This window comes from Vanessa tameamea, chromosome 25 (genome assembly GCF_037043105.1).
Source record: "Vanessa tameamea isolate UH-Manoa-2023 chromosome 25, ilVanTame1 primary haplotype, whole genome shotgun sequence".
Taxonomy (NCBI): Eukaryota; Metazoa; Arthropoda; class Insecta; order Lepidoptera; family Nymphalidae; genus Vanessa; species Vanessa tameamea.
The window spans coordinates 3,732,479-3,747,013 of record NC_087333.1 but is presented as its reverse complement, the minus strand read 5'-3'; the positions used below and the strand labels follow the sequence as shown (position 1 = coordinate 3,747,013).

General features: G+C 31.7%; 3 protein-coding genes across 4 annotated transcripts; 2 read left to right on the top strand and 1 right to left on the bottom strand.

Moving 5' to 3' along the window:
- The first annotated feature begins 136 nt into the window (after positions 1–136).
- Rps12 (Ribosomal protein S12) lies at positions 137–3,469 on the top strand. Its single transcript, XM_026643604.2, has 5 exons — positions 137–328; positions 911–1,045; positions 1,754–1,856; positions 2,947–3,048; positions 3,358–3,469. The coding sequence occupies exons 1-5, from the start codon at positions 312–314 to the stop codon at positions 3,418–3,420; spliced, it is 420 nt and encodes a 139-aa protein (XP_026499389.1). The 5' UTR covers positions 137–311; the 3' UTR covers positions 3,421–3,469.
- A 632-nt stretch (positions 3,470–4,101) lies between these two features.
- On the bottom strand, positions 4,102–10,065 carry Zmynd10 (Zinc finger MYND-type containing 10). Of its 2 annotated transcripts, XM_026643580.2 has the most exons (10): positions 9,947–10,065; positions 9,501–9,609; positions 9,033–9,146; positions 8,381–8,520; positions 7,760–7,882; positions 7,536–7,690; positions 6,958–7,109; positions 6,580–6,741; positions 4,709–4,947; positions 4,102–4,254 (listed from the first exon to the last, which is right to left on the bottom strand). In XM_026643580.2, exons 1-10 carry the CDS (start codon positions 10,048–10,050, stop codon positions 4,185–4,187), a joined length of 1,368 nt encoding a protein of 455 aa, XP_026499365.2. In that variant the 5' UTR covers positions 10,051–10,065; the 3' UTR covers positions 4,102–4,184. The 2 variants fall into 2 exon arrangements, with proteins under 2 accessions (XP_026499365.2, XP_064074976.1); XM_064218906.1 differs by lacking the exons at positions 9,033–9,146; positions 9,501–9,609; positions 9,947–10,065 and adding an exon at positions 8,789–8,938.
- Positions 10,066–10,369: 304 nt separating this feature from the next.
- On the top strand, positions 10,370–14,029 carry LOC113403138 (large ribosomal subunit protein uL30). The gene is made up of 7 exons (XM_026643598.2): positions 10,370–10,462; positions 11,083–11,230; positions 11,927–12,046; positions 12,557–12,646; positions 13,163–13,306; positions 13,442–13,591; positions 13,862–14,029. Exons 2-7 carry the CDS (start codon positions 11,087–11,089, stop codon positions 14,000–14,002), a joined length of 789 nt encoding a protein of 262 aa, XP_026499383.1. The 5' UTR covers positions 10,370–10,462; positions 11,083–11,086; the 3' UTR covers positions 14,003–14,029.
- The last annotated feature ends 506 nt before the right edge of the window (positions 14,030–14,535 follow it).

The following is a 14,535-nucleotide window of genomic DNA, read 5'->3' as shown; positions in this document are numbered from 1 at the left end:
TGACGCTGTCGGTTTTAGTTTTTAATTTTAATTAATATCTGAGTCATTATGTATTGCCAGTATCGTGTAATACTTTTTGTGGCAACATCTAATATATTATCATAAGTCAATGTAAGACAGAAACATGGCAACCCTAGTCTTTTTCCGGTGCGCAAGGTAAAGTGTCAAAGAGTTTGTTGAAAGTTTTGCGAAATCTGTAAAAATTTGTGTGATCTTTTCTATTTAAGTGCATTTTGAAATAGTGCCAATATGTTACGAAGTCATTCTACTTATTTTATTCCATATTTCAGGTTTACTACAAATTTTAAACCATGGCCGATGTCGATGTGTAAGTATTGTTTTGTTTACTTGTATTTTGACTATAACTATATTTAATTAGCACTGCATTCAATCTTATAAAGATAAAATATTATTCAAATCATAGATTCACATTTATTTTAATTTATAATTATTTTAGAAATAGTCAACATAACCTAAAAAATCGAAACTCGTGTTATTAGTTTCTAGTTGTTATAATTAACATTCTTCTAAATCTGTATTATCCCGTTCACCTTCAGCTAACTCTTAGTATTTGAATGCCCTAGTCGTTATTTTTACAACATTATTTAACTACCAATACAAGTCATTAGTAATAACTATTCAAGAGAAACATCACGATGAATCGTGTTTAAGATGAGTAATTAGAACAGAAAATGTGATAAAATATTTTACAAAGAAATCTTTGAATGTCCCACCTCTGGGCTAAGGCCCCTTTAGAGATGAAAGCTTGGAGCTTATTCCACAACGCTGCTGAAATGCGGGTTGGTGGATATATTATTTGATAACACCTTAAATTCTTATGTTAGGAGATTTCCTCATTGTATTTTACGGCACATGTATTATATTTTCATGTTTCATTTCATTTGTACAGCGAGGTCCCCAACAACCCCGTCCTGAGCGGAGGGGCTATGGATGTGAACACAGCTTTACAGGAAGTTCTTAAGACTGCCCTCATCCACGGCGGACTTGTGCACGGTCTCCACGAAGCTACTAAAGCTCTTGACAAGTAAGTGCATTATTCCTTTATTATGTTTTAAGGTTAAAAATTAATCATAATGTCTCAATTCAACCTCATTTTAACATACCTCTCTAATAATTTAATACTGATAGCCTAGTTAGATGTACTTACATTAAACTCATTTTCTTATTATTTTGTCCCTGAGTAATTTCGAATTTTTTTAACAGGTTTAGTAATTTGTAAATCATAATTAAATAATTGGGCTATAGACCTCACTAAATATTCACTTAACATGTGGCTGTTTTAGTCACATGTTGAGTGGAAATATCTGTCACTAACAATGTAGTGCCGGATCAACTTTATAGCCAACAATATTGCATACACATAGTACCGCAGTGCTTGTTTCTACAAGATTGTGGCCTCCCAAGTGTGCGACATATTTATAAAATCTTTTAGAATTTATTTTTAATCTGTACTGGACCAGTGTATCTACTTCATTACATATGTACTTGAAAAAATCTGATTAAAATTTTCTATAGATGTTATTTAATACTTATCTATTATCTGTAGTAAATATTTTTTTCATACAACACTTTCAGAAATCACATAAATATTTTAATTTATTTCTTGGTTTCCCATGGAAAGCACATTTTGTATAATTGTAGATCACTTACTATCCATACTAAAATAATTTATATTAATGAGGATAATTCACTGCAAATTTGATACCATTTAAATTATGTTGTCATTAAATAGGAGGCAAGCAGTACTCTGTGTATTGGCTGAAAACTGTGATGAGGCTGCATACAAGAAATTAGTGCAGGCCCTTTGCAATGAGCATCAAATCCCACTTGTGAAGGTATGTTAACAGTATGTTTTCCTAATAATTTTCTTTTTATGGCGGCGTTTATTTAAACTATGACTTTGTCATTTTCAAATGATGACAAAAAGAGAAATCTTACCTCACATGCTTAACAGTGTTATTTTTATAGCTATTGTATATATATACAGGGTTATTGGTAATTCGACGTATTCCCGTTAGGAGGTAATAGGGGTGACTATTTGCGATAATTTTAACCCCCATATGCAAAAGTGAACCATTTTTGAGTTATCATGGTTTTTAGATTTTTTCAAAATAAGTCAAAATTGCAACTTCTAAAATTTATTATAAATAAAGTTTCCATTAAAATCTACTTTTTTCTTCTGATTTATAAAAACTATTAAACACTGGATATTTTTCAATATTTAACAATAATTATCGGTCCAAATTTAAAAATGCGAGACGGAAAACGATGTTATTTCAATATTTTTTTTTATTTATTATGTACAGGTAATACGTCGATTTACCAATAACCCTGTATATTATTTCCATCAAGGTTTTGTCTTCTCTATTTATCTCATACAAGGGTAGATCTCCTACAATTTCAAATAGGTTTAAAAGTGTATATTGCTCCGCACGAGCCACTCTGTTCTAATAGCAGAGAAGGCCAAAGGAGCAAATATTGAAATGTATGCCCCTATGGTGACTTACACCATGTGAGTCAACTTTCCTAGCAAACAAACATTTATTTAGAAATATTAATAGAACGATTATAAATCTTTTAGAATTTAAGTCTTAAAGAAATTATTTCCTCTTCCACTAAGGAGGTGGGGGTAAATTTGTCATAGTTAAATTTAACACAAGTTCTGTTTCATTTGTAAATGTTTTGGATCCAATTATATAGAAGAATATATAAGAAATATAAATGTATCTAAAAAGATGTTGAAAGATTAATGATAGTTATTTTTATAAGCCCTAGTCCAAATGTTAATCTTAATAATTTAAAAGATTTCTTAAATCCATTTTTTAAATTTAAGCCATTATTAAGTACTATTATATAAAGATTAATTATTTTTGATTTACATTAAAGTAATTATACATCAAGATAATATGTTCATACTCTGTTTAGGTGGACAACAACAAAAAACTCGGTGAATGGGCAGGTTTATGCAAGATCGACAAAGATGGCAAGGCCAGGAAAATTGTTGGATGCTCATGCGTTGTTATCAAAGTGAGTATATTAAGTATAGTTAATAACTTTGTCAAATAAATGTTTTAAAATGCGCTTGCACGAACACTAGCAACTTCATAGTTGAAAGTGAATATAATATCAGCGCAATATAATATTGAGCGACCCTATGGTGTCGTGTTATTTGCACAGGCTACCTTCCTATCGCACAAACAATATTACTACTACAACTTGTCCTTTCCAATTCCATTCATCTGAATTAAATTATAAATTATCTAAAGATAATAAAATATTCGACTTTGAGTGTTAAACTTTATTATATAGAAATTAAATGTATACTTTTGTTTACAGGACTTCGGTGAGGAGACACCAGCGTTGGATGTGCTCAAAGACTACTTAAAGTCTTCAAGCTAATCCTTAGGTCTAATGTCTATAAATAAACAATAAAAAACCAAAAAAATTATGCTATGTTTTATTTAATAAATATAACCATATGTCACTATTTTAACTTTAGCTTGAAAATCTAAATAATCAACAAAAACTTAAAGCCCATTAGAGCGAGACTGACTACTTCGTCGGATAAAAATTAATATTATAAACTTGTTTAAATCAAAAACTTACCCTTTGGTTTAGGCAGGCATATCTGACGGATTCAATAGGCTATTTGACAATGCGATAAATAGTGTCAATTATTGTAATCAGTATATATTATGAGTTTAAAAATCGTTATTTATTGACGAAAGTTGAAAATAATAATTTATTCAAAAATCATTTTTTTTTAAACTTGTCACGTGACAACGTTCCTGCCTGGTCGCGTTTATGATGACGTCACTTGCTTCTTAACCCAGTTTGCCTACCATATGTGCCGCAGATTACAATACAGGCAAGTGACGTCACCGCCCCATTGCAGCGCCATATTGTCAAAGTAGCGTTTTCGCACGCTATTTAAATATTGAATTTTTAATTTGATATTTTTCAGCAAATATGTACTAGAATTTACAAACACAACTTTTACTGGGTTCCTTAACCTCTACTAAATATTATAAAATGGATTAAAAACCAATCAAATAGCCTATTGTTGTAATAAATACAAAAAAAAAATTAAATCTGTCGCCGTTTAAGTTCATTATTTAGATTAAATTAAGAGTTTATTAGTCGTTAGGAAAATAAATTTAATTTCACATGCATAGACTTGAAAACTGATCACAAATTTCCTTATGCTTCGGCCATTGTTGAACTTGACATTCTCTGAAATAACAGAAATATATTTTACAAACACGAAACTAAAACAATTTATAATCGTAGATTAAACTGATTGTAGAAAAAGTACATTAAAATGTTGCTTTACAATATATTATTTAAATAATTATTTGTTTTTCCGTTGGAAAAAACTGTCTAGTAGCCCGGACTCCGGAGTTTGGAAGTTGAGTGTTAACACTTACAGTTTACACTAATATCTCGAAGAGCACGTATATCATAGATATTGAGATGATTCCATAGACAATAACTAATTGTATTCACTGGTAACGTGCATTCTTAACAAAAACATATGCCCTGCGCAATTAACTAATCTCTATTGTAAATGTCCATCGCAGCCAAAATCGGTGAAACATCATCATCATTACTTCAATACTGTATATTGTATTGCAGACTACAGTATTTATTTCCAACAATAATAATCTGAAACATATACTAGTCTCACCTGCCACAGTACCACTCAGTTTTGCATCTTGAACACTTTTTACTTGCTTTATCACCACATTTAGCGCACTTTGCCCCACCACTATCCATCGCAAGTGCAGCGTCACTAGTGTAAGATTCTAGAAGCTTTTTCGCCATATTTCTAGAAGATTCGGAACCATCCATTTTGAAATGCTCAAGTTGTGCTTTAGCTAGCGACTTGGTGCGCTTGTGGACTTCTTTTAAATATGATTTTTTTATCTGAAAAAATAAACGTAAATAAACTATTCGAATAATAAATAACGTAATATTATTTAAAAATATTGTTTAATTAACGTTTCTTTACTATTTTTCGTGGAAGACTATATATAGCCTAAACATATATTCTAATGGAAGTAGAAATAAAGACAAACAAACCTTAGATTTACGTATTTCATGCGTTTTGCTTATTACTCAGCTATATTGTGCAATACTAAGAGCTTGTGATTAATATATGTATCTTTATTTATTAGGTCCTTACACATGAAATTAGCGTTTTGTCGTACTGACCACTTTGATCTAAATTATCTCCTCCTTATAAATTCATTTAGACATTGATTTGGTTTTTTTTTTTCAATTTTTTTTTCTTTAGCGTCGCTCTATGTAAAATGTAATGTGTCACAATGGAAAATGTGAAATATCAGAATATGTGAAATATTAACGAGAACGAGTTCTACCGTGACACCAGTGCTGCAGAAACAGCTTGAAGGCACGGTGGCTTCAACGTTTTTGTTCTAGAAATTTTGACCTTCAGAACCAACTCCCTGGACGGCTGCAGACCAAAGTGGAAAATAAAGAATTAAAGGCTATTGTGGAAGCGGATCCATCTCAAAGCACTTCAGAGATGGCTGCAAGCTTCGCGTTAAGTGATAAACTTTATTAATAAACTTGAAGCAAATCGGGAAAGTAAAAAAAATTGAACGAGCAGTACTTAGCAAACACGCGTCGAATGCCGTATTACTTTGCTCAACCGACTCAATAATGAAGGGATTTTAAATCGAATCATTACTTGCGATGAAAAGTGAGTACCTACTGTACGATAATTGGAAGCGCTCGCCGCAATGGCTGAACCCTCAAGACCCAGTCAAATGCTGCCCTAAACGAAAATTGACTCAGAAAAAATTACTTTGAGTGTTTGGTGGATTAATGCCGGTGTCGTTGACTAAAACTTTCTAAAATCTGGCCAAACGATTGCGGCAGATATCTATTGTCAGCAACTGCAAACCATGAAGGAATAATCTGCTAAACAACCGAGATTGGTCGACAACGCAAGACCACACACTGCACAACAAACAACCACTAAGTTAGATGAGCTACAATTGGAATGTCTGCGACATCCACCGCACTCCCGGACCTTGTTCCAACAGATTACCATTTTTCCGGAATTTGGACAACTTCAAAATTTGGACAAGGAAAAAAAATTCAACTCCGATGCGGCAGTTCAAACCGCCTTCAAAGAGTTTATTGATTCTCGCCTTCATGGTTTTTTTAGTAAAGTGATTTAATAAATATGAGAATACCTATGAGATGGCAAAAGTTCATAGATAAATACGGTGCATACTTTGATTAATTAATATATATGTATTCTTCCCATATAAAACACCAATTTCATATCTAAGAACCTAAAATAATATAACACTATTACTCTTAACTACTTATTTCCACTTTTAAAATTACTTCCAAAATTCCGATAACAGTTTCGTCGTCGTTCAAAACGCCATTTGGTCGCAAATCCATAGTGAATATCATATTTTAATCAAGCTCTCGACCAATGATATCACATCAATTTGCTGTCAAATGTAACAACATATTTACCTTTTCTCCTTTTATGGTTGGAATAGAGTATACACTAACCTGTGGTACTACTTCAATAAGCGTGCATCCCGGGTTCTTGACGCCATTTGTACGATTATGTAGGCTAGAGTAATCGCCCACGGCTAACCGGCACAGGAACATTTTCAAATCGCCCAACGGTGGTACTTGATCTAACATTGCATCCGTGATTTTTGCTTGAAGCTAACATTATCATGATAAAATTATTGATTACATTTGAAGAAAAAATTGTCTTAATGTGTTTAGAATATGTCGTTATTGAAGTTTAATAAACTCATCAAGTCATGGACTGCCTAAAAATGTGAAGGCCACAATCGATTCTGATTTTTTGGACTATCATTTTTTTCTCTACAATTGCCAATACTATACTACGAGAAATGGTAAATTATTTAAAATTACCGAACAGAAGGAAGAGCGACGACACTCGTCGATAGTGTAGTGATGAGGCAATCTTGGCTCTAGAAGTAATTGGCGAAGACAAAGCCAAAGTTGAGCTTCGCTACGGTGCAGTTGAGAGAGATCCTCGGCGGACGGCTTGGACCAGCGCCCAACTGAACAAAAGTTTTTTTAATCGTGCAGAGAGACGAGAATATCATTTACTTAAATAAAAACTCGATATAGTATAATAAATAAATATAACTAAAGAAAACGATTTCTTTGAGCATTATTAAAGAGAAAACCGAGTAAGTTCAATCAGAAAAAACATGTTAATCACATAGGAAAAACTGTGCATTCAAAAGGAAAGACACTCGATCGCGTGATTCCTTAGTTTGTGTTTATGATTATTATTATTTGTATATTGGTTGTGAGTCAAGATACACATATAGATCAAAAATGACAAGAAAGTGGTGTTTATGCAACCAACCCACAGTGGAATAAGCTCCAGACCTCTTTTTAAGAGGATAAGGCGCATCTACCGAGCTGTAAAACACTTAAGAATACTTTATAGTTCTACTGAAAAGCCACGTATTACATACAATTAAATATCTGGATATCTCCTTTGTCATTAACTTTCCGCCAGGGTTGAAGCTGTATGAGATGGCATAGAATAGAAGGAACATCATAGGTCTTGTACAAGTTAGTAGATATTGATGCGCCTATACCCGCTACCTCCATGTGCTCTGCCAAATACCTGAAAAGTTGACTTCTATTAGAAAAAGGAAATGAAACTATTATCTGCGGACTGTAACTTTATATTTACCGAACAATTGAGATACATCTCATGCTGATGTCGAATTGTAAGTCTCTTTTCTGACGTTCAAGTTCCTCGACCGCTGTCTCACTGTCTAACTCTTTAGCAGATAAGGGTTTTAAATATCCATTACTGAAAACAAATCGCTTTTTAAATCAAATACGTAGTATTGCAGAAAAACGAATTAAGTTTACGTCAAATATATTAAGCCCAAGAGTCTTGTTATCTAGAACATAGGACACTGAAGATCTAGAACTCATCCCGCAAATAAAATGGGTAGATATCCATTAGATTGCAACGAAACGTATATCTCCAAAAATCCGAATAGGTACAACAAAAATTGTGGGATGTCTCAGAACGAAACGTACACCGTGAGATTAGTTCAGACTTCACGTTTATAATAAATCCACCTTAAACCATCCGAATTATAAATACGTCTACTTTAAAACAAAGTTTTGGGTGATATAATGGTATTCCAGATATGCATGATTTTAGTTGGTATTTCCATTGTACATAGTTGTTTTTTATAAGCACCTGTAATATTTAGCGAAATACAAATCAAATACCAAATACTGAACAGCCGAATATTCGTTGCAACTCAAACGAACACAAGTACCAAATACGCCTTACTTTATTAGAGCGACAAGAGCCGTTAGCTGGTCGACGGTGTAATGGATTAAGTCAATAGCAACTTCACTGACGCACTGAGCACCGTCTTCATGAAAAAGAACAGTTTCTAGCAGACCTATAGCCGCTGCCTCGTGGTATAGCTGGAACAATGAAAAAGAGCAAGAGCATGCATAAAATTTGAACTTTAATTCTATTGGTGTGCCAAGGGGAACCGATAATAATGCCGCGAAAAAACCCTTGATCAGCTTTTTCAAATTATACAGATAATATAAAATATATACAAAATAATACTTCCTACTATACTCTATTCCAACCATAACAGGAAAAAAGCCAAATAAATAACATTATTTTGACAGCAAATTGACGCGATATTATTGGTTGAGAGCTTGATTAATCTATGATATTCACTATGGATTTGCGAAACAATGGCGTTTTGAATGTCGGCGAAACTGTTATCGGAATTTGGGAAGTAAAATTAAAGTGGAAGTAAGTAGTTAAGTGTAATAGTGTTATACTATAAATAAAGATACATATATTAATCATAAGCTCTTAGTAGCACACAATATAGATGAGTTATTAGCAAATCGCATGAAATACGTAAACCAAAAGTAAAATATAATTGTAATCGTAACTGTCGAATATCATAACTTACCACCATATACACACCAAAAGTATTTGTAGGTGCGGGTTCCAATTTCATTATTTGCGGGTAGATTTTTAAACGCCACACTTGAATGCAAATTGCTTCCTGAACCAAAACCGGAAGCTGAAATAATACGTTCATAATTAATTGTATGTATTATTAATCATAATTATCAACTAAAGCTTTCCATAAGCCAAATAAATGTGTTATTTGTTTCTTAAAATACATAATCAATAATACAAAACAATTTTACACCGTCATCGTTTACGATATTTGATATTTTGGCCTGATATTGATAGTGTAATATGAATTAGATATAATTTAATCGGCAACTTTTAGAATAAAAAAAAAAAGTCATGAAATTATGTAAAAATATACACCTAAATACAATCAAAATCATTAAAAACTGTTTTAAGCATGAATTAAAAATTTTAATATAAATATTATAGTAAAATTACTCAATTATTTTAATCGTACCTTTCCGTAAGAGATAAGGGTTTCTTTTGTAATTTCTTCTTGCATAGAAGAGGCTTCTAGAACTGCCTGTTGGTTCAGTTTTTGCAACCGAATATGCCAGTCAAGCCATCTAAAACAATAGTTGTTCTTTTTGGTACTTGTACATATTATTTTGTAGTTTAAGCACACTGAGGTGATTTATTGAGACATGGCAATGTTGTTCTCATTCCTTGTAAAAAGATTAAAAAAAAAAAAAATTACGATTAATATTATTACTGTTTAGCTTTCCCTCGTATTAACTGTGAATTTTACTGATTAATCATTGGTAGCCCGACGAAACCAATAGTTCAAGTACCTAGGATGAAATAAAAAACATAGCCCTAATCCTTAACGTTACAATATATTATGGTTATTTATTACACTATATAATTATTATATTTCGTCATTTACATAATATAAAATCTTACGCTTGGTTTCCAATGGCATCTATACACCAAGGTTCCACACTTTGGACGTACATATCGAGTTCACCAATATCTAAAGCACTAAGTTGAGAGTCTTTTTCTACCATCGTTTAGCTTATTACTAAGTTTTGCTATAAAAAATAAGACCCAAATATTTCTTTCATTCAACTGCCTATAACCGATATTAATAAATTAGCATATCAACTTCGATCTATTTATTTTTGTTGTTATAGAAACCGACAAGTTATAAGACTTTTTTTATACTATCATTGTATTTTTTTCTTTCTACATTTATTGTACTCATATTAATGAAAATATTTATTTTTATTATTTAATTATGGTTTATATTTTTTAAAAAGTTAGAACGATAACTTTCTAATATTTAATATTTTTAAGTTTATTTTTAAGATTTTGTTGCCACATAAAAATTTAATAAATATGGCGATTACCGGAAGTCTATGGTTTCTGTCGTTCTTTCTATAATTTGACACACGTGCCGCGTGGAGTTTTGCCTCGCAGGTTGCTAATTTTTTAATTATTTATTGATAATTTAGTGTAAATCAGGTCATTTATTATCAAGGAATAAAGTTACAGTGACAATATATCAAAAAACTTGAAGGGTTTTGTGAAAAGTGATACACCAAGGAGTGGTTAATATCCGATGCCAGTGATCACTAACTTATTTTTAATAAAACTTTAATATAACCCATTTAGCTTTTATTTTAAGGAAATATAACTAACTAACTTGTATATCCACCTTATTTTCGAAATTAAATGTATTTCTAATAACACTATTGACAATTTTCTAACCTATAACTGATGCATGCTTTGACCAAATATTGTGTAAATAAATATTACATTAACTGCATAAAGGTTTGCAATTGAAATATCAATCTAACGATTATAAACTTCCGACTTTCACACATGGCCATTGTTTTGTCTTCGAAACATGTTTTCGTAAAAAAACATTCTTTCTAACCTTATCGGCAATCTCATTTAGCTTTAAAAAAATATTAATAATATACGTACAATTGTATATTCGAAATTAATAATGTAGACAGATTTGTATTTTGATCTAATTATGATATTATAGCTTTCGTATTTTCATTGTTTCTTATGCTTTGATATTTATATCACAGCACAATGGTGGCGACAACAGACAAAAAGGCTCCGGCCGAGAAGAAGGTAGTTAAGGGCAAGGAAGACAGCAAGAAGCTTCCCGCAGTCCCTGAGTCAGTTCTCAAGCACCGTAAACGCAGGGAGGCTCTCAGAACCCGTCGTATTCAGGTTATTATAATTGTCTTGTTTTTACAAAAAAAAAACTTAAATAAATTAAAGTTTGCTTCAGTTGTCAGCTGTTGAAGTTTTTAGATATTCTATTAAGAGGTGCCCTATCCAAATAGCACACATAGTTCAACAATAAGCATGAATCACATGTATTCCCAGGATAGGGAATGGGTTAATATTGTCATAACAAACAATTGAGCTAAACCTAGGAGACTAATAGTTTCTCGAATATTTGATTCAACCACTAGTCACTCGCAGCTTCACTCGCGTTTTAGGGGTTAGTTGTAAGGTATTAGGTATTAAAAAGTAGTCTATGTCCTTGTAGATTTAACTTAGTTCATACCAAATTTAATCTAATTTGGTTTAATGGTTTGGGCATCAAAGAGCAACAGACAGAGTTAAATTCCCATTTATATTATTACATATGTGTTCCATGTATGCAAAAAATGTTATTATACTAAAATTATATATAGGTTTTACCAAATCACTTTCCAATAAAGATCTTACTAATAATAATAAATAATATTTGTATTAATGTCAAATATTTTTAAATTTGTAATTAGTCATTTCCGTGATGATAATAAATTGGAAGGCATAGTTCATCTGATTAAGATGCTGTTAAAACAATTACCTGATCTAGTTTAATGTAGTAACTTCTCTTTAGCATGTTTATATTAAAAAGTTTATTATATTTAGGTAACGATCAAAAGGCGTTCCGCTGCCCACAAGAAGAGGAAAGAAATCTTCAAGAGGGCTGAACAGTATGTTAAGGAATACCGCATCAAGGAACGTGATGAGATCAGGCTGGCCAGACAGGTAATGTAACCATTTTTATATATTTATAGTTTGACATTTGTATATGTACATGTTGGATCTTAAAAGAAAAAAAAAATAAGGTTTGATAGTTGTTCCATAAAATATAGTAGTAACATAACTTTATTGTGTAGGAAAAGAAAAAAATATATAAATATATGCTGACAGTAAACAATTTCACAAATAGGCAGTCTTCTTGTTAAAAAGCAGTTTCTATCAGATATCCCAGTAAAGAAGAAATATTCCTAAGTATGTATATTATTAAAATACCTGCTACTTATGAAAGTTTTTAGATAATTTTCAATTTCATTTTATATTTTTATTATACAAAATGAACTATTGTCACAGACAATGTTTTTTATTAATAAAATAATAACTTTTTCATTGTAATTAGGTGAAATATTATCAAAGACAATAGTATTAAAAAAAATCTAAACTGAAAGATTGAACCTTTGACTATATATATTTTCATAATATTGGGGAAAAATATATAATTTTATATAATCTTTACAGGCACGCAACCGAGGCAACTACTATGTTCCCGGTGAAGCTAAGCTTGCTTTCGTCATTCGTATCCGTGGTATCAACCAAGTCTCACCTAAGGTATGTTATATGATTTATTATTTTTTTGTAATAAATGAATATAGAAGTATATGATGTTTTCATATACACTTAGTTAAAGGGCTTCCTGCATGCTGTCAATACTAAGTATTGTTGTGGTCCTGTTTGAAGGCTGAGTGATCCAGAGTAACTGCAGGCAGAAGGAATATAACTTAGTTCTACCCTGGGTGGGAGGGAGGATAAATCAAATAGTATTTCTTAGTCTCAAATCCCTGGAGCGATGACTAGGGTACTATGACCACTGACCGGTTACTATCAGGTTCAGACAGTCTATGTATGTAAACAAAAACAATCACAACCAACAACTACCTGATTTGTTAATATGAGGCAAAGGAGACAGAAAAGTTTTGTATTGTATAGATAATCCCATTTTAGACATATTTGGTTGGATACTATTTGGAGTCTCAACATAACAATTTGCATTTTTAATTCAATTTTTTGTCTGTTAAAAAAATGGTTTTCCAGAAATGTAATCTAATAAAAAAAATTATATTTTAGGTACGCAAAGTCCTCAAGCTGTTCAGATTGCGTCAAATTAACAACGGTGTCTTCATCAAGCTGAACAAGGCCACAGTCAACATGATGCGTATTGCTGAGCCCTACATCACTTGGGGATACCCCAACCTGAAGAGTGTTCGTGAGGTAAAGACTTTGCACCTTACCAGGAAATAATTTAAAAAACAAAATTGTACATTCATAATAAAAGTGAACTGCTAAGTTACGCTTAAAAAAATCAATTAACTTTGGGAATTTTAATTCAGTAATTTTTATTTGCAGCTGATCTACAAGCGTGGTTTCGCTAAAGTGAAGGGACAACGTGTACCCATCACTTCCAACAAGGTCATTGAAGAGAAACTTAGCAAGAGCAACATCATCTGTGTGGAGGACCTCATCCACGAAATCTTCACTGTCGGTGATAAGTTCAAGGTATGTTTTTTCTTACAACTTGTAAATATTAAGTACACACTGTAATTTAAAAAATTCTATAGTAGTCTTGGTTAGTATTTTATTATGACTGCGTAACTAATTTTAAACACCTAAATATATACTATATACTTTAAATGATATTAAGTTAATGTACCATTAGGACGAAACACCTTTTCCTCTTCACAATTATTCAAATATAAAAAAATAAAAAATTGTTCTGAAATGTGCGATTTGCAAAGTCATGTACATAAAACGAATTAATTGTTTCAGTATGCAAGCAATTTCTTATGGCCATTCAAGCTGAACAATCCGACCGGAGGCTGGCGCAAGAAGACCATCCACTATGTCGACGGCGGTGACTTCGGTAACCGTGAGGACAAGATCAACGAGCTCCTCAGGAGAATGGTCTAAATAAATAGATTATAATTTTAAAATTAATCTCCTTTTTTATTTATCATCATTCGGTATCCTACCCAATCCTGATATGGTTTCAAGCAAAGTGGGAATTATATAGTTATGGAAGGGAGTTACATTTTCATGTTTTAAGTACTAAGTTGATCAAGAAATCTAGCTAAATGCTAAAGCTGAAATGAAACTACAATTGTATTAAATACTATATTATCAGTCTATAATAATTATTGTCATTCTATTCTCACTAGTATTAAAAACTTAAAATTTTAATATGATGACTAATCTTGAATTGGTAACTTTATAATTTTGGCTTTTAATGTAAATGTTGTACATGATAAACAGTTCTATTTAATACTTGTGTCAAAATAAAGCTTTTCTTTAATAAACATCAATAAAAATATCCATTTGAGTTAATTTTCAACAGAGATCGGCTAATTTCTCGTAACAAAACTGACTTACTTATGTTTTGTTGAATATTATTTAACAAAAGCTAGTCACCAGAATAGAAACAGGAAATAATTAAAAGGCAAAAA

Excerpts from the sequence above, each read along its gene's own strand:
- Rps12 (XM_026643604.2), top strand. Across the intron at positions 1,046-1,753 it reads GCTACTAAAGCTCTTGACAA|GAGGCAAGCAGTACTCTGTG; the intron begins GTAAGTGCATTA and ends GTCATTAAATAG. Across the intron at positions 1,857-2,946 it reads ATCAAATCCCACTTGTGAAG|GTGGACAACAACAAAAAACT; the intron begins GTATGTTAACAG and ends TACTCTGTTTAG.
- Zmynd10 (XM_026643580.2), bottom strand. The coding sequence starts at position 10,050 with ATGGTAGAAAAAGACTCTCAACTTAGTGCTTTAGATATTGGTGAACTC. Across the intron at positions 8,521-9,032 it reads CTTTTGGTGTGTATATGGTG|CTATACCACGAGGCAGCGGC; the intron begins GTAAGTTATGAT and ends TCATTGTTCCAG. Across the intron at positions 6,742-6,957 it reads GTCGCTCTTCCTTCTGTTCG|CTTCAAGCAAAAATCACGGA; the intron begins GTAATTTTAAAT and ends TGATAATGTTAG.
- LOC113403138 (XM_026643598.2), top strand. The coding sequence starts at position 11,087 with ATGGTGGCGACAACAGACAAAAAGGCTCCGGCCGAGAAGAAGGTAGTT. Across the intron at positions 12,047-12,556 it reads AGATCAGGCTGGCCAGACAG|GCACGCAACCGAGGCAACTA; the intron begins GTAATGTAACCA and ends TAATCTTTACAG. Across the intron at positions 12,647-13,162 it reads TCAACCAAGTCTCACCTAAG|GTACGCAAAGTCCTCAAGCT; the intron begins GTATGTTATATG and ends ATTATATTTTAG.